Genomic DNA, 19,679 nt, shown 5'->3' on the forward strand with positions numbered 1-19,679 from the left:
TGACCCTGCACCTGACATAAGCAACCATTCCAACTCCAAATTAACTCTCTTGACGGAGGAGTTCAAATGAGGTCGGTCATGGTGCCCAAGAACAGATACAAACTCAACACTAGTATGCTTCGATGCTGATGCAATCTTTGCCAGGTCACACTCTATATTGTACCCAGGACCTCTGTCAATAATATTACCTGTCCCACGCACTATAACCACAGTGTCTTCCTTAGTGTAATCTTTGTAAAGTATGACTACCGAATAATGCACTTGTGATACAAATATTTTACATTAAGACCAAATTAAACGAAACTTTCATTTAAATATTTAATATTTACTTCGATTTCATAAGTGATATGGCTTGTCATTCTACAGATATGTATGCACTGTTGAATTAAAAAATTATAAACAATGTTGCCCTATATTTCAACGTTTCTTCTCACTTGTAGACTATCCTTCTTTAACATATATTTGAAATTTCGAAGACGAACGGCTTTTTAGAAGTACTCTACCAAAATTCTGTAGGGACGTGCAATACTTTAGAACAGTACTGTACCTTTACAAAACAATGAAAAATGACGTATAACATGTCGATTCGTCACATTCGATCTGTGTACAGCACAATATCAGCCAGTGCTTCCAATGATACTTCGAAACATACGTTACTTCCATATGGCGCTCTTGCGATTGGGCATGTACCTTGTAACGCCGGAAAAGCATATCCTCCTATTTCCATTTATTGTACTATAATTTTTTTCCTTATTTTGTTACCTGAAGATATGACGTTTCTGTGTCTTTGTATATTGTAATTGTTTTACTATTTGCATATACATGCATTTATGTCGATGTATAATTGGTTTGTTTTGTAAATACTATTTGTAGTTTTACGCTGGGTCTTGCCTAGGGAAAACTATGCTATCGAACGAATACAACGATAGGTCGTGTGGAGAACCAAAGTGTAAGGATCTTTGGTAGTGTGAACTCGGCCGCGTGGAGCGCGAGCAGTGCAGAGTCTAGCTGGAGTAGTGCAGTGGAGCAGGTGTGTTGTGTGACGCTCCCGCGAGTTGCCGCGCTTTCGGGGTTTGGCAGCATGTAATTGCGCTCGAATTGCTATGATAGTTTCTGACACGGTGTCGCGGACGGGAAGCATTAGCTGGCGCACATCAAGAGCCCGTTTCGCATGGTGACCGTGTCGAGAAGAAGGCGCGCCAACATCCAGCTTCTGCAACAGCGATGGCCGACAATGAGTGACTGTCGTCACCTGCTCGACCGACGACTGCAAACCTTCAATCAACCAACAGGGAAGATTGGAAGCACGTAAAGTTTTAGAACTGTATGGCAGACCTCAGCTTTTAAAATTGTTGCATGACAAAATTACAGCAACTTAGCATGAACCTTTGTTCCGCATTGTCCCAATTGCATTACCAAGCAGGGTCCCTTCCTTTTCCGAAATGAACGCTAGTGTCGTTGAAATTCAGACGCCAGCGCTGAAGTAATATCATTCCATTTCACTGCTTTAATTGCAAAGTTCAGTTAATGTATTCATAGCTGGCTACAGTATTTAGATTACGCAAGCACAAATTAAGAGTGCGAGTTTTGTTACCATATTTTAGCTTACCTGTGACTGCAGCTCGGCTTGGTACGATACTATTGTTAATTGTTCAGAATCATTTAATTCAAGTTCAAAGTTAAATCTCTTATTTCTAAATTGCGTAGAGTCAAGTAGCTTTTGAAATGATTGTTGAGGTAGCCCAAGACTAACCTTATTTTACTGAATTTCGTAGTGCTTCAGAAAGAAATCACTATTAATTTCAGTCACTGAATTAACTTTCAATTTTCTGGTTTTATTAATTCTTTTGCTAAATTAAGTCAGAGTGTAGCGAAATTTATTACTTCTGACAAACTTTCAATTCTCACACCATACGTGTCAACCTTCAGTTGCCACGCTTTTAGTGCTAATTATATGTGCAATAACCTTTCTTTTTTAGTTATTATAGTAGTTGTCCATAGGACTGGCGACCGTAATTTTCCCCAAATCTCAAATATCTAATTAACGCCAATTAATTGTTAACGTGATGGCGGCACATTTACTTTCTTTATTAACTTTACCCCTTTTCAAAATTAATTTCCACCAGTTTCATTTGCATTTTTCCTTTCATTTAGATGTAACCCTTTCCTCCCTCTTTACCGCCGGCCGAAGTGGCCGTGCGGTTAAAGGCGCTGCAGTCTGGAACCGCAAGACCGCTACGGTCGCAGGTTCGAATCCTGCCTTGGGCATGGATGTTTGTGATGTCCTTAGGTTAGTTAGGTTTACCTAGTTCCAAGTTCTAGGGGACTAATGACCTCAGCAGTTGAGTCCCATAGTGCTCAGAGCCATTTGAACCTCTTTACCGACAGATTAACTTCGGTGACGATTGCTTTTCCCAAATTGCCATTAGGTACACGCGGTTTAATTTTTCTCTGTCATTAAGGTCGATAAGTGAGGGGGAGGTTACTACCTGTTGCGAGGTTGTCAAGATCTGTAGAAAAAAATAACGTTCTGCAGTAAGAGCTCTGCGCTGCTATAGGCTGATGCTGTGACGCCACCAGGGAACAGCTTCAACTTCGGGATCAACACTGTAACAGGTGGCCCGCATATTTACGCGATATATTTGTGGAATACTTCAGTTTCTAGTGAAGTAATGAAATACAAACTGCTATTCGACTGCTACTGGAACATTACAGCTTCAAATAAATTTTTCTCGGGCTTCCAGCAGCGTCAAGTGGTTTGAAATCCACGAGCTTTCGGCCGAGTACTCCTCAGCCATTGTCAAGTGGTGACTGTCTTCTGGTTGCTGCTGCCGTCCTTATATAGCGACACTGCCTTCCGTGACGTCACTGGTACCCGCTCCGGCACCATATATGGTAATGCGTTTTGCGGCCGCGCGCCCGCTTCAATCTTTCCCGTGTTGGCCGGGCCGGGTCCCACGCTGCAGGCCGGATCTCTATTGAGGGTGTCGTCGCAAATTTTTAATTCGATCACTTTTATTATCATGCTATCACAAAAACTGTTAGTCTGTGTGATAATAGATCTTTCGTCGAATGCAATACGATGACCGTTTTCACTTGACGCTGCTGGAAGCCCGAGCAACTTTTATTAGTACATATCGCCGTGAAACTGTGCACTCCTGTGTTACGTACCTCTACGGGGAGGAAACGTGGCGCAGCATCAATCGCCTGGGGACGCTGCGTGTTAAGCGCTCTTAGAAAAAAGTGTTCTGAGACTTTTACCTGAAATGCTCCTCCATGATACTGACAAGAGAGAGATTGAGTTAATAATTAAATCACTAAATACCAAGAACTCTCATGGATATGACGGGGTATCTAGCAGAATACTGAAGTATTGTTCTATGTATGTTAGCCCAGTTCTCAGCCATATCTGTAACTTTTCCTTCAGGGGTGATCGGTTTCCTGACCGATTAAAGTACTCGGTAGTGAGGCCACTTTATAAAAAGGGAGACATTGATAATGTTGACAATTTTAGACCTATTTCTATGCCATCGGTGTTTGCTAAAGTTATCGAGAAGGTTGTATATACAAGGTTACTGGAGCATTTAAATTCACATAATTTGCTGTCAAATGTTCAGTTTGGTTTTAGAAATGGTTTAACAACTGAAAATGCTATATTCTCTTTTCTCTGTGAGGTTTTGGACGGATTAAATAAAAGGTTGCGAACGCTAGGTGTTTTCTTTGATTTAACGAAGGCTTTTGACTGTGTTGACCACAAAATATTACTGCAGAAGTTGGACCATTATGGAGTAAGGGGAGTAGCTTACAATTGGTTCGCCTCTTACTTTAAGAACAGAAAGCAGAGGGTAATTCTCCGCAATATTGAGAGTGGTAGTGATGTTCAGTCCCAATGGGGCACTGTTAAGTGGGGCGTTCCCCAAGGGTCAGTGCTGGGGCCCCTGCTGTTTCTTATTTATATAAATGGTATGCCTTCTAGTATTACTGGTGATTCAAAAATATTTCTGTTTGCTGATGATACCAGCTTGATAGTGAAGGATCTTGTGTGTAATATTGAAACAGTAACAAATAATGTAGTTCATGAAATAAGTTCGTGGCTTGTGGAAAACAATTTGATGCTAAATCACAGTAAGACTCAGTTTTTACAGTTTCTAACTCACAGTTCAACAAGAACCGATATTTTGATCAGACAGAATAGGCATATTATAAGCGAGACGGAACAGTTCAAGTTCCTAGGCTTTCGGATAGATAATAAGCTGTTGTGGAAAGCCCATGTCCAGGATCTTGTTCAGAAGCTAAATGCTGCTTTATTTACCATTAGAACAGTATCTGAAATAAGTGACACTTCAACACGAAAAGTAGTCTAATTCGCATATTTTCATACGCTTATGTCATATGGTATTATTTTTTGGGGTAATTCTTCTGATTCAAAAAGGGTATTTTTGGCTAAAAAACGGGCTGTTCGAGCTATATGTGGTGTAAGTTCGAGAACCTCTTGTCGACCTCTATTCAAAAATCTGGGAATTCTGACATTGCCCTCGCAGTATATATTTTCTTTAATGTCGTTTGTTGTTAGCAATATTAGCCTATTCCCAAGAGTTAGCAGCTTTCACTCAGTTAATATTAGGCAGAAATCAAATCTGCATGTAGAACGCACTTCCTTGACTCTTGTGCATAAAGGAGTGCAGTATTCTGCTGCATCCATTTTCAATAAGCTACCACAAGAACTCAAAAATCTTTGCAGTAGCCCAAACTCTTTTAAGTCTAAACTGAAGAGTTTCCTCATGGCTCACTCCTTCTATTCTGTCGAGGAGCTCCTGGAAGAGCTAAAAAATTAAGCAAATTCCAGTGTTACATTGTTGATTTTCTTCATTTAAACTTACGACTTGTCACCTGAATATGTTTTTTTATATTTCATTTTATCTGTTTCTAATATCGTGTTATAATTTCATGTATTGACTCGTTCCATGACCATGGAAACTTCTCCTTAATTTGGTCCCACGGAACAATAAATAAATAAAAAAAAATAAAATAAGAAGGCTAATTTCTTAAGTTCTCTAGCCTTTCTATTACGCTGCCGTGAAGAGAAGTCTATTCCACGTTTTGCCTACGTGGGCCACCATATTAACACTGCTGGTGCCAAGAAAATATTTCGTCCTGCCAGCTTCGCCCTGTTGCCAGAGAGTATACATCGTACTAGTCCTTCCTTTTAATGTGTGTCAGGGCGCTGATGACCTCGATGTTGAGCGCCCATAAGCCCCAACACACCACTACATCGTACTAGAAAGCAGTTGGATACAAACGGAAGTTAGCTAATGGCCGTCTACTTGTCGGAGTCACTCTCGGCTTTCGATTGGGAATGGACCGATGTAGCCACAGTAGCACAACAAATGTCATCACAGAGGACAACCACGGAAAGGCAGAAAGGGAAATTCGGCCGGCTTTCACAGCAACAGCATGGAGCAGAGCGGAAAACAACAGAACGCACCGTTATCAACATGACGACAAGAAACATCGGGCGCCATGTCGGCTCTCAAGAAGGGACTTTATGCGCCATCGCCGCAGAGTATCCCTTTTGCTGACATACTAAGTGGCATGGAACAAGCAGTTCATAAGATTCCCAGTGAAACTGCAGAAGAAATTGACCGAGAAACGAGTCGCATTCTTTCTACATCCAAGCCGCCGACTTCGAACATGACAAGAGCCGAGCGTAATGATCTTCGTGAACTCCGCAACGATCCACACCTCGTTGTCCTGCCAGCTAACAAGGGCAATGCAGCCGTCATTATGGAACGAGTCGACAATAGTGCGAAGATTCGGTTGATTCTGGAGGAGGAGACATATCAAAAACTGTCAAAGGACACCACTTCAAGAATAGTGAGGAAGACGTCGGAGCTCCTTAAGAGGTCTTCGATGGTAGAGAATCCCATCAAAAATTTCCTCCCTCGGGCACCTCGACCACCTACATTGTATGGCCTTCCAAAGGTTCCTCTACGCCCCATTGCATCGCCGACTTGCAGACTCGAGAAACATCTGGCCAACCTCCTTACCCTGCCCGTTGGTCACTGTGTGCGTCTTCGAGAAGGAGATATTATGGTCAGCTTTGATGTAGTGCCATTTTTCACGCATGTTCCCATTAAAGACTCTTCACATCTGTTCTCCCAGTTATTTGACGACAGTGTTGTGGATTTATTCAAGCGTACTCTGGCGTCATCGTATTTCTTGTATGATGGAGAATATTTCAACCAGACGGACGGTGTTGCGGTGGGAAGCCCATTAGCTCCAGTTGTAGCCAATCTGTTCCTGTAGTACTTTGAGAACACAGCCCTGGACACGGCTCCTGAAAAGCCTAGTTGCTTTTATCGTTACGTCGACGACACGTTTGTTGTCTGGTGTCATGGACGTGAAAAGCTGGGAGAATCCTTGGACATCAATAACATCCACGACAACATCAAGTTCACGATGGAGATAGAGACAGATAGTGCCTTGCCGCTCCTTGATGTCCTCGTCCGCCGCAGAGCAAATGCGTGTCCCAGCCACAGCGTTTACTGGAAACCCACCCACACAGACCGGTATCTGCACGCTGACAGCTATCACCATCCGTCGCAGATACGTTCTGTTCTGAGGACCTTAGTGCATCGAGCCGAAACCGTCTCAGATTCTGAAAACGTGCCGAAGGAACTGAGCCACTTACGGAAAGCATTCAAGGAAAACGGCTACAACGACTGCCAGATTTCGCTAGCTATCTTTCCGAAAATACGTAAGCAGAAGGACTAGAAGAAGTTTGCATTCTTGCCGTTCTGTGGCGAAATAAGAGTAAAGATAAGCCAGCTCCTAAAGAGGCATAAAATCGATTCGGTCTTCAGGGCTCCAGCAAAAATGCGACAACTCTTGAGGCCTGTGAAAGACGACGTAGGCCTCAGAACGCCAGGAGTATACAAAATACCATGTGGGTGTAGACAGTTCTATATCGGACAGACTGTGCGTACCATTGAACAGCGCTGTGTGTAACACGAGAGATGTTTTCGTCTACGGTACCTAGAGAAATCAGCGGTAGCAGAGCATGCATTAGAAAACGGTCATCGTATTGCATTCGCCGAAAATTCTATTATCACACGGACTAGCAGTTTTTGGGATAGCATAATAAAAGAAGCGATCGAAATAAAAATTTGTGACGACACGCTCAATAGAGACGGTGGCCTGCAGCTAAACACAGCGTGGGACCCGGCCATCGGAAGGTTGAAGCGGGCGCGGCGGCCGCACAACGCAACATTACCATATATGGTGCCGGAACGGGTACCACTGACGTCACGGAAGGCAGAGCGGCTATATAAGGACGGCAGCAGCAACAACCAGAAGACAGTCATCACTTGACAATGGCTGAGGAGTATTCGGCCGAAAGCTTGTGGATTTCAAACCACTTGATGCGGCTGGAAGCGCGAGAAACTTTTATTAGTACGTATCGCAGTGAAACTATGCACTCCTATATTACTGCTTCATTCTGGATAACTTGCGCAGCTTTTAAACAGACACTGGTGACTTAAAAAATTTGAAGCTACTATCACACTGAAACATGCACATAACTCAAATATTTTTTTTACAATTTCTCTCAAAGTGAATGTTGGAAATGAGCACGCAACTTTCTGAGTTGGCTCTGTGAACAGTTTTAATGAGGAAACAACATTGAGAGAACGTGCAATTTTTATTCTTCAGCTTGCTCACTACACGGTGCGTTTGACAAAAGAATATCATGGTCCTTTGTTTCCAACAATAGTTTTTGCGGACTCTTTGCACTGGTTGGTGATGGATAATCATAAGAACGTTCATGGCCTCTTACAAGGGGTGGGGGGGGGGGGAGTTCAGCAAGCGGTCCTGGGTCCTGATTTGACCTTACAGTGACAATGTATTCAGTACTGTAGCCGTAAGTCACTGAACAGACCCGAAAGTGAGTGAATAGTTTTCAAAACTCTTTTTGAAATGAGGGCAAAGTATCAAGTCCAAAATTATCTTTAAAAATTGTTTCCTTTTTAATTAGTGAAAGTATCAAAGATAAAATTGTTCCACAATAATTATTCAACAAACCTGCATCTGACTGCGTCTGTGAACTTGTTTCGTTCACTCCTCCATTTTGCCAGTAATGAAATATGTTTTTGACTCAGCAATCAAGTTTAAGAGAATAATGCCGTTTGTGCAATGGCATTAAGATGGTACTGAAAAATTAACTTTTTACCCTGGTGTTTACTTAATGAAATTATATCTTGACTTGAATAATGTCAGTTGTGCAATGGAATAATATTAGTTACTTGAAATAACTTTGCTCTGATATCTTTAGTTATACCAAAATCGATTTCAAACCATGAACTGCACATATATATTACATAGAAGCCTCATTTCCTTTACGTTCTTTCATTTGGTGGGTAACTTAACTACTCATTTTTATATTCAATACAAGCAAAGGATGTGGATTATGATTCAGACTGTTAGATTTATATATATATATATATATATATATATATATATATATATATGTATGTATATATACACCATTTCCAACATTTTTGTAGCACGAATCACTCTTACAAAAATTTTTACAAAACGCTTACTGCGTCAAAACTTGAACATACAAATCCTAACTCTGAACATTATCTAACAAAAACCATTTTGAAATCATTTTGTACCTTCTCCCATTAACGTGCTAAAGTTTGCTCAGTGTACAACCTGAAAACTACCTAGCGCGAATCCTACCTAAAAGCTGTCACACACGTCTGCTTCCTCCGGGCACCTAGCTGCGGCGACCGAGTTTTTTACTGCACGCGCCTGGCTCTCTTGACCATCAAAGATCCTCCTACTCTAAGATATTATACTCATTCCACCTTGTAATTGGCAACTATCGACTTTATTTTCTGGATCTACCCTGATGAGACCTTGGCACATACCTTTCAGGGGTGCTAACATTCGTGCTACGACAAGGCAAATTACACCATGTAAAAGCATCTGCCTTAGGTAATTGTTCTCACTGTAAATTTAGTATCTCCAAATCGAGTCTCTAACATATTAGTTTATTTGGAATGATGAGAGCATTTCCTACCGTTCGCAATACGCACAGCGTCTTTCCTACTGAATTTTGTCAGTCAACCATTCTGCAAACTTGCATCGTTTGGGAAAAGCATAAAGCACTAGCTGAGTCCCTTCTGTGTTACGATTGTGTGCGTTAGAGCCAACAGCAGCACAAGCTGGCATTGCTTTACACACACTCAAAATATACAGGGTGATCCAAAAGTCAGTATAAATTTGAAAACTTAATAAACCACGAAATAATGTAGATAGAGAGGTAAAAATTGACAGAAATGCTTGGAATGACATTGGGTTTTATTAGAACAAAAAAAACAAAGTTCACAAAATGTCCGACAGATGGCGCGTGAAAGATCTCTTGCGCGTGTCGTTTGGTGATGATCGTGTGCTCAGCAGCCACTTTCGTCATGCTTGGCCTCCCAGGTCTCCAGACCTGTCCGTGCGATTATTGGCTTTGGGGTTACCTGAAGTCGCATGTGTATCGTGATCGACCGACATCTCTAGGGATGCTTAAAGACAATATCCGACGCCAATGCCTCACCATAACTCCGGACGTGCTGTACAGTGCTGTTCACAATATTATTCCTCGACTAGAGCTATTGTTGAGCAATGATGGTGCGCATATTGAGTATTTCCTGTAAAGAACATCACATTTGCTTTGTCTTACTTTGTTATGCTAATTATTGCTATTCTGATCAGATGAAGCGCCATTTGTCGGACATTTTTTGAACATTTGTAATTTTTGGTTCTAATAAAACCCCATGTCATCCCAAGCATGTGTGTCAATTTGTACCTCTCTATCCACATTATTCCGTGATGTACTCAGTTTTCAAATTTATACTGACTTTTTGATCACCTGGTATTTACTAACAAATCACCAACTAAACAAAAATAACTAAATGAAAACCATAACAGCCGTGAAACACGCACCATCCTAAATTTTACTCTATGGATGCTAAGATTTCCTCAGTGATGTCACAAAGACAATAATAGAATCGCGTTTGGTTCTGCGCACTGCTTACTGCTCCCTCTGCGAACACTGACACCGAAACAAAAATTTGATGGCGGCGATAAGAACGAACGGTGAGAGGGTGTGGTGCCGTGTGCAGGATCTGTCAATCACGTCGATGACGTCAGCGGCCGGCGCAGCGGCGGCGCTGGAGGCGGTGCGGTCAGTGCCCGCGCTCTTCCTGCAGCCCGCTTTGCGCGCCTGGACCGTCTGGGGAGCCGCCACCAGCGTCGACAGCGCCGGCTTCCAGGGAGACCTCGCAGACTGCGTCTACTTCCTGGGCGGTGAGCGCACTATACGCCTTACGAAAACAAATGACTTAGGAGGAGAACACGACATGCGCCATAACCCTATTTCCTAGAAACTCTGTTCAGCCGAAGAGGAGCCAACATAAGCAAACATCTGTCTAGGCTTATCCGTAGATTCTCGACTGTTTCTGAGAAAACGACCGTCAAAGTTTTCGACGTATTTTAGATGCCTGTTTGCGCGGGGCGAGCTTAGCTCAGCTGGGGGCATGGCGGCTAAAGACGCGGCCTCTCGCTTTGGCATCTTGTTTTCGAAACCCGATGATTGCTTTCATTAATTTTCTTTTTTCTTCTTTTTTCATGTTCGTGAAAGATTACTATTTGAGTGATTCTTATCAAGTTAGGGGAGACAAGGGCGTTATATTAAATGTAAAATTACAACTGCGTTTCATAATTAGTGTCACCATTTATTGTATAATATAACGCGTGTAGGGTATTTTCAGGGTTTACAATAATTTTAAATTCTTATATACTTATATTTCATTCTTATATCAAGTCTTATTATTATATTTTATTCTTATGTTATTCTCAGGAAGATTTGGAGCATACTCTTGGATGGTAGTGATTGTAAAAACATTCGAACATCGCGCGAAAGCAGGTTTGCCACAGCGACATTCCTTAGTATGAATCTCACTCGGGAAAGAAATGACGTTAACATTGCCGAAGATTTCACGCGTTGACAATAATTTGCGGCAAACCACGCATAACGAATCACTTTCCCGAAAACTGGCGCTGGCAGAAATTTCACCGAAAACATTTTCCAATAATTTTTCCTTTCTTTTTTTAAACTGATTCATCAGACATACAAGTAACACACGAATAAAGACAACGTTATTTCAGTATAAATTGTAAAATATTAATGTAGTAATCTTCTACGAACAGTTGGTGGATTGAAACTTCCTGGCAGATTAAAACTGTGTGCGGGACCGAGACTCGAACTCGGGAACTTTGCCTTTCGCAGGCAAGTGCTCTACCAACTGAGCTACCCATGCACGACTCACGCCCCGTCCTCACAGCTTTAATTCCGCCAGTACCTCGTCTCCTACCTTCCAAACTTCATTCTAGTAATTGGTGGATTAATGGAAAACGAACACGTGGGGCAATAGCTGTGAAGTTGTCCACTGTGTCAACGCTTCGATTGAATTACACTGACGGAAAAAAATCACACCACCAAGAAGGAGCCGTGTGAGATATAAGAAAGCTGATAGGTGTGTTCCTACATCTGAAAGATGATGTCTGTTCAAATCACGCGCCAGTTGCATAAAGAGCGTCGCGGTAGCGCCACTTTGAGCATGAAAATCAGGTTTGCTTTAAATCCGCGCTGTAACGGTCGTGAGCATTAGTTACCTTTGAGACTGGAAGTGGTGAGATGATGTTAGTCAAGAATGCCTTTAAGGCGGCAAAGATGCCATTATCAACACCTCACTGAGCTTGGACGAGGTCGTGTTTTAGGCTGGATGTTTCTTCTGCGATATTGCAGAAAGGGTTGGTAGGAATGTAGGCACTATATATAATTTCTAGCAGCTGTGGTCACGAGAATATTGGGTCACACGAAGACCTGGCTCCGGACTGCCACGTGGCTCTACCAAGAGGGAAGAACACTGTGTTCGGCTTGGGGCTCTGGCGCATCATCTGCAGCTGCAGCACCAATTTCAGCAGCAGTTGGCACCACAGAGACAGAACGATATGTTACAAATCGGTTACGTCAAGGAAAGCTCCGAATCAGACACCCTTTCTTTCATTTCATTGATCCCATACCACCGCTATTTGTAACTTCAATGGTGTCAAGCCCAGGGTAGAGGTATGCTGCGTTTTCTGATGAACGCTAGTTCCGTCTCGGTGCCGGTTATAGCCGTGTGTTGCTTAGGAGGAAGCCAGCTAAGAGCTTGATCCCAAGCTGCCTGTGTGCTAGATACACTGGGACTACACCTGGAGTTACGATCTGGGCTGCGATTTCGTATGACAGCAGGAGCACTCTTGTGGTTATCCCACGCACCCTGACTGCAAATTTGTACGTCAGTCTGGTGGTTTGACTTTTGTGCTGTCATTTCTGAACAGCATTCCAAGGGGATGTTTTCCAGTAGGATATTTCTCGCCCTCATACCGTCGTTGAAACCCAACATGCTCCACTGAGTGTCGACATATTGCCTTGGCCTGCCCGATCACCCGATCTGTCTGGTCGGACGACAAGTCCAGCATCATTCACAACCAGCGTTAACCGTCCCTGTATTGACCTACCAAGTGCAACAAGCATGAACTCCATCCCACAAACGACACCCGGCAACTGTAAAACACAATGCATTCACGTCTGCATGCTTGCATTCAACATTCTGGCGGTTACACCGGCTATTAATGTACCAGCATTTCACTTTGTAAGGGCTTATCTCGCACTTACTCGTACATTAACATGTGATCTTGCAATGTTGATCACTTAATGTGTTTCCTAGACAAATGTATTCCCGAAATTTCATTACTCTACATTAATTATTTTTTGGTGTTGCGATTTTATTCCGTTTGTGTATTTACTCGCTAAAAGGCACATAAAGTACATCAAAAGCTGTGACCATCGTTTTCTCAGAACTGGTCGAATATCTACAGATAAGTCGGGACAAGGGCTCGCTTATTTTGATCCCTCCCCACAGAGTGAATTTACTGGGAAATCAGGTTATGGCACTTGCCATGTTCTTCTCGTTAGCGGAGGAGAGACAGCTGGGCCAGTGGGATACCTATACCATCCTACATTCAGAATGTGGACTTTATTCTGCGTACAGGGTGTGCACTGAGTCCCGTCAACCCCATAAAAATGTTAAACATTATATAACTTTTATTAAATAGTCATTAACTATTCACGCTCTAGGAATAGTCCACACTACCAATAACAATAAGTACACACTTGCGGTGTCTTTTAACTGTTCGCAACATCGGTTTGCATCGCGTCGTTCTGCGAACACAAAATAATTCGACGCCAGCTTCTGTGCGACACTTTCCGCAGATTCCTGGAGAAATCCGTTGGATTGCCGGTCTCATAGATTCTTTCAGGTCATCAACAGCCACGTACCTTTGCTCTGCAACGATGCTCTTGATAGAGCTCCAGAGCGAATTGCCACATGTGAGGTCGGGGCAGCGAGATTGCCAGGCAAGTGGAGCTGGTAATGTTCTTACATCGTAACAGCAAAATGAGGAGGCGCAGCATCTTGTTGCAACCAGTAGTCCTCTTTGATTCCTTGGCCATCTAACAGGGGTATGAACTCTAGGTCCTTAACATTTGCAAATATTGACGTTGGTTGACGTTACCGTGAAAGAAGATGGACCGTAAATATGTCTGCTGTCCAAGCCAGACAATAACATAACGTGGGTAAGATTATTATCCACCTCCTCTTAAAAATATGTTTGCTCCTTTGACCAAAAGACGAAGTATCGTGACCGAGAACTATGGTAAATGGCATATTGATTGCTAAAATATCTTGGCACGCATCGGAATTGTATCAAAGACCTTCAGGAATGCGTCTCATCCACCCTTTCTTCGTCTTAAATCATTGCCCGTCAGTTCCTAAACACACGCGTTCTTTCACTGTTTGAACAGGACATGTAGGCCCCACGGTACCCACCGGCCGCCGTGTCATCCTCATGCCTTAGGCGTCACGGGATGTGGCAGTGGAGGGGCATGTGGTCAGCACATCGGTCTCCCGTTCGTTGTCAGTTTTCGTGACCGGTGCCGCTACTTCCCAGTCAAGTGGCTCTTCAATTGCTCTCACAGGAGGTGAGTGCACCCCACTTGCCAAGAGCACTCGGTAGACACGCACGGTGACCCATCCAAATGCTAGCCAAGCCCGACAGCGCTTAACTTCGGTGATCTGACGAGAACAGTGTTACCACTGCGGTAAGACCGTTAGTGTTCTTTGATATGCTTGTGCAAAATTTACTGGGGCACGCCCAGTTCCGTTGACCTTTTCTGTGCCGACTTCATTGGGGAACTTTCCACAGATGCTGTGACATCTATTGGGCCGACCACCTTTTGGTTTACCCTTTACACTACTGTTATAAAGAGTTTTTCTTCCCATCACGGAAGTGTTCACTTTGGAGATGGCTCACGCCCTTGTTGTATCTGGATGTTAGTATGCACTTGTTCCAACGACTGTCCAGTTTTTGGCTTCCATAGACCCAGGTTCTTGCAAATTATACTCTTTTCAGTGGTGTATTCACTGGCATCCACTATTGTTTGCGTAATCTGCAACAGACAACAGTGCGAGGTAAACACATTGGAGGTTTACCACGTCATATACATGTTAATATTTCAGGGAGGATGGCGGGATTTTGCGCCCACTCAGTAGAGTATGCCAAAGATGTTGCACGTTTTGTAGCTGTCTATCGCATCTCGCTGGAGGAAGAAAGTGTCGAAAAAATGTGCAGGTCACTCTCATTTTCAATAAGGGTCGTCGAGCTGACACACACAACTACAGGCTCATCTCGCCGACGCCAGTCTGTTGTAGAATTTTGGATCTCTTTTAATGTTTTCTGCAGCCTGTAAATTTCCTCTGTAGGAATCATCGTATGAAACTCAAATCGCTGTTTCTTCACGAAAGCCAGAAGGCAGTGCAGTATGTAGTGGGAACCAGTTGATGCTGTGTTCCTTGACTTCTGGAGGGCGTTCAATACAGAGCCGCCTAGTGAGCACAATATGTATGTGCGGAATATCAGACCGGTTTAATGACTACCCGAAAAGTCCCTTCCAAATACAACACACCATTTAATTTTTAACAGATAGTAATCTTGAGACGGAAAAGTAACTTCGCCGTACCGGAAACGAGTATTATAGAACCGTTACTGTTCACAATATACGGGGTGTTAGGGGTATAAGTGCAGATATTTTTATTGGTGACTGAGGACAGTGTACTGAAAAGCATCACATCAATATGTACTTCATTTGCAGACTAATAATTGCAGCTATTAGGAGTAATACGTTTTTGGGTTTAACCTCAAAGTACCTGTGGCAGGAGCCACCACCCGGTAAGATTATGTGACTGCATAACAATCACTTGGGGTAGTCACAGCAATTAAACATGTGGAAGTATGTGTACGGAGCGATTTAAAGTGGAAGGATCACTTGCAAGTAACCTTAGGAGAGAAAGATGCCAGACAGAGATTAGTGGAAGAATGCTCAGAAAATACGGTCCATTCACGAAGGAGGTAGTTTACAAAACCCTGGTTACACCAGTACTTCAGTACATGAATGTTGATCGTCATATGATGATAGATGAAATAGAAAAGATCCAAAGATAAACAGCAAGTTTTGTCACAGGTGTGTTTAGTAACCGCAAAGGCATATTGGAGACACTCATCCAAATCCAATGGCAGACGCTGCAAGAGGGCCGTTCCACATGACGATTCGATATTATGTTGAAATTCCGAGAGCATACGTTCCTAGAAAAATCAGCGAATATATTGCTTCCCAATATGTATATTATGTGAAAAGACCATGAAGGCATGATTAGAGAGGTTCAGGCTCGTAAAGAGGCTTAGGAGCAATCGGTCTTCCAGAACATCATTCCTGAGAGAGACAGGAATAGGGGCAAGGCATTATACAGTGAATTAGAAGTGGTAAAGTAGATACGGATGAAGTGACAGAGGTGCACAAAGTACCCTCTGCCACGCACCATGAGCTGGCTTGCGAAGTGTAGAGGTAGATGTAGAAAGAAAGAGTCGTACTGCGTTGTTGGCTCGGAGGTTTCGACGGATTGTTCTGTCACCTCCTCGGTGAGGATTTTCTTCCCCTGTGCACAGAGTCCCTTTCCAGGCGATGTAGGAGAGTTGTGAATATGTTGAGGCAGGTCACCGAAGCGGGTGTGTGTATAGTCTGGTGTCATGTTTATGTTGTATGATGAGAAATGATTGGCATTGACATTGATGTCTGGGAGTCCCAGCCAAGAGAAGTTCGGCCGCCGAGTTGCAAATCAAGAATATAACACAATACGCAGACTCCGAGCGGAGAAAACCTTCTACCTGACCGAGAGTCGAACCCTGACCCGCTGCAGGGCAGTCAGACCTGCTGACTGCTCAGCTAAGGATGCGGACTGTACGATGAGAGAAAGGGATAAGGTGAAAGCCAGCGGCAATAGAAAGCCTATTCCTTCCATTTAGTACCGCCGGTGTTTATGTCCCCATTCGGCAGATGGAGCACCGTCAACAGTGTCACATGCCCTCACTTCGTGAGAGACTGAGAAGTTTGGAATTTAATCTACATCTGCATCTACATACATAATTCCGCAAACCAAGTACGATGCATGATGCTGAGTAACATTCTAGTCATTTTCTTTCCCTTTCCACTCGCGAACAGAGAGAGGGATTTTTTTTTTTTTCTAAAAGCCGTCGCACGAGTCCTAGTTTCTCACATCTTATCTTCATGGTCCTTAGGCGAAATGTACTTTAGCGGTAGTAGAACCGTTCTGCAATCGGCCTCAGATGCCGGATCTCTAAATCTGCGCAATACTGACTTGTGGAAAGTGCATCGTCTTCCGTCCAGGGATTTCCATTTAAGTTCACGAAGTGTCTCCGTAATACTTGCGTGCTGTTAGCACCTACCAGTAACAGATCTCGCAGTTTACGTCCGAATGGTTTCAATGTCTACCTCTCATCCTACCTGGTGGGGAATCCAAACACTCGAACGACACTTACGAATGGGTCGCACTACCGTTCTATACGTCCTCTCCTTTATAGATGAGCTACACTTCTCCAGAATTCTCCGAATAAAACGAAGTCGAACATTCGTCTTCCCTACTGCCAACCTGATGTGCTCAGTCTCTTTCATATCGCTTTGAAACGTTACGTCTGGATATTTAATCGAAGTGATTGCACCCTACTAACGCTGTATTCTAACGTTACAGGAATGTTTTTCCTACTCATCCGCATTAACTTACATTTTTCTAAAATTAGAGAAAGCTGCCATTTATAACATCAATTAGAAGTTTTGTCTAAGTCATCTTGTAGCCGGCCGGAGTGGCCGAGCGGTTCTAGGCGCTACAGTCTGGAACCGCGCAACCGCTACGGTCGCAGGTTCGAATCTTGCCTCGGGCTGGATGTGTGTGATGTCCTTAGGTTTGTTAGGTTTAAGTAATTCTAAGTTCTAGGGGACTGAAGACTTCAGAAGTTAAGTCCCATAGTGCTCAGAGTCATTTGAACCATTTCATCTTGTATATTCCTACTGTCACTCGACGACACGTTCCCGTACACCACAGCATCATCAGCAAACAGCCGTAAATTGCTGCTCATCCTGTCCATCAAGTAACTTAGGTATACAGAGAATAAAAGCGGTCCTGTCACACTTACAAGCGGCATTGCTGATGGTACCTTTGTCTCTGATGAACACTCGCCTTCGAGGACAACTTAAAAAGTCATCGAGACACCCACATGTCTACAAACTTAAAGTGTAGTCTCGGACCTTCTTTAACAATCTGCAGTAGGGCACCGTGTCAAATGCTTTCCGGAAATCCTGAAATATGGAACTGCCTCTTGCCCTCCACCCATGATTTGTAGGATATCATGTGAGAAAAGAGCAAGCTGAGTTTCGCACGTGCGATACTTTCTAAATCCGTGCTGATTTGTGGAGAGAAGCTTTTCTGTCTCAAAAAATTTATTGTATTCGAACTGAGAATATGCTCAAGAATTATATAGCAAACCGATGCTAAAGATGTTGATCTGTAATTATGCGAGTGAGTTCTTTTATTTTTCTTATACACAGGAGTCACTAGCGCTTTTTTTCATTCGCTTGGTACTTTTCGCTGTGCGAGAGATTCGTGATGAAATTAAATGATCGTGTGGTATTGTTCGCCGGGAGGCCCTGTTCGGGGATTTTTGGCCTCCGATTTGCAAGTCTTATTTCAGGAGGCGCCACATTGGGCGACTTGCACATCGGTGATGATGAGACGATGGTGAGAACAACACAACACTTAGTCCACGAGCGGAGAAAATCTACAACCCGGCCGGGAATCGAATTCGGGCCCATTGCATGGTAGGCAAACACGTTTACAAGTCAGCTAAGCAGACGGGCAGATTTGTGATAAATACAGGCTAAGTAAGGGGACAATACCGCAGATTACTCTCTGTAAAACAGAATTGGGATTCCATCAGGATCTGGCGACTTTGTTTCAAAAAATGGTTCAAATGGCTCTGAGCACTATGGGACTTAACATCTGAGGTCATTAGTCCCCTAGAACTTAGAACTACTTAAACCTTACTAACCTAAGGACGTCACACACATCCATGCCCGAGGCAGGATTCGAACCTGCGACCGTAGCGGTCGCACGGTTCTAGACTGTAGCGCCTAGAACCGCTCGGCCACCCTGGCCGGCGACTTTGTTTCAACTTCTTCAATTGCTTCTCTACGCCGGGGATGCATATTTCTACGTACACCATATGGGAGTCTGTGCGATGGTCAAATGAAGGTATGTCTTTACGATCTCATTGCGTGAACGACTTTTTAATCGCGAAATTTAAAACTTCAGCTTTCCTTTTGCTAACATCTACCGCCACGCCAGACAGGTCAACGAGTGACTGAATAGAAGGCTTTGTCCTGCTTAGAGATTTTACGTATGACGAGAATTTTCTCGGGCTCTCGGAAAGATCTTTCGCTAAGATATGACGGTGGGAGTTGTTGTGTGGTTTGCTCATTGCTCTTCTTAGGGACGCAGGAATTTCTACCAACTTCTGCCTGTCTACATTTGCACGCTCTTTTTTGAACCGAGAGTGCAGCTCTCACTCTGTCCGCATTTGATTACTAAACCATCCATCCCTAATCCACTTACTTGGCACAGCCGAGTGGTGGTGGTTAGCTCCTATGGGACCAAACTGATGAGGTCATCGGTCCCTAGGCTTACACACCACTTAATCTAACCTACGCTAAAGATAACACACACACAAACACACACACACACACACACACACACACACACACACATGCCTGAGGCAGGACTCGAATCTCTGACGTGGGGAGCCGCGTGAACCATGGGAAGGCGCCAGATCCCGCGCGGCTACGCCGCGCGATCTACTCGGCACAAACATCTCAAGAACACGATTTACAATCAGTTTAAATTTTGCCCATGAAACCTCTGCGTCCGTCACACTGGAGCTAAATGATGTCCATTCGTTGTCTAAACGGGGTGCTGACAACTGCTTCTCTGATTTTTCTGTCATGAACACGCTCCTGGACTTCTTGACAGATTTGTTAACTTTAGTAACCATCGTCGCTATGATGACGTAATGATCACTAACCCCCGTGTCTATACTGACACTGACGATAAGGT

The 19,679-nt window shown here is 43.5% G+C and overlaps 1 protein-coding gene across 1 annotated transcript in view; it reads left to right on the plus strand.

Moving 5' to 3' along the window:
- The window catches only part of LOC124775662 (dynein axonemal heavy chain 8-like), a 605,208-nt gene that overhangs the window by 64,478 nt on the left and 521,051 nt on the right, over positions 1–19,679 (plus strand). The window contains exon 4 of the mRNA XM_047250489.1: positions 10,179–10,362. Within this exon, the coding sequence (XP_047106445.1) occupies positions 10,179–10,362 (184 nt within the window). The remainder of the gene's footprint in view (positions 1–10,178; positions 10,363–19,679) is intronic.

The sequence above is a fragment of the Schistocerca piceifrons genome, chromosome 2, assembly GCF_021461385.2.
Source record: "Schistocerca piceifrons isolate TAMUIC-IGC-003096 chromosome 2, iqSchPice1.1, whole genome shotgun sequence".
NCBI lineage: Eukaryota > Metazoa > Arthropoda > Insecta > Orthoptera > Acrididae > Schistocerca > Schistocerca piceifrons.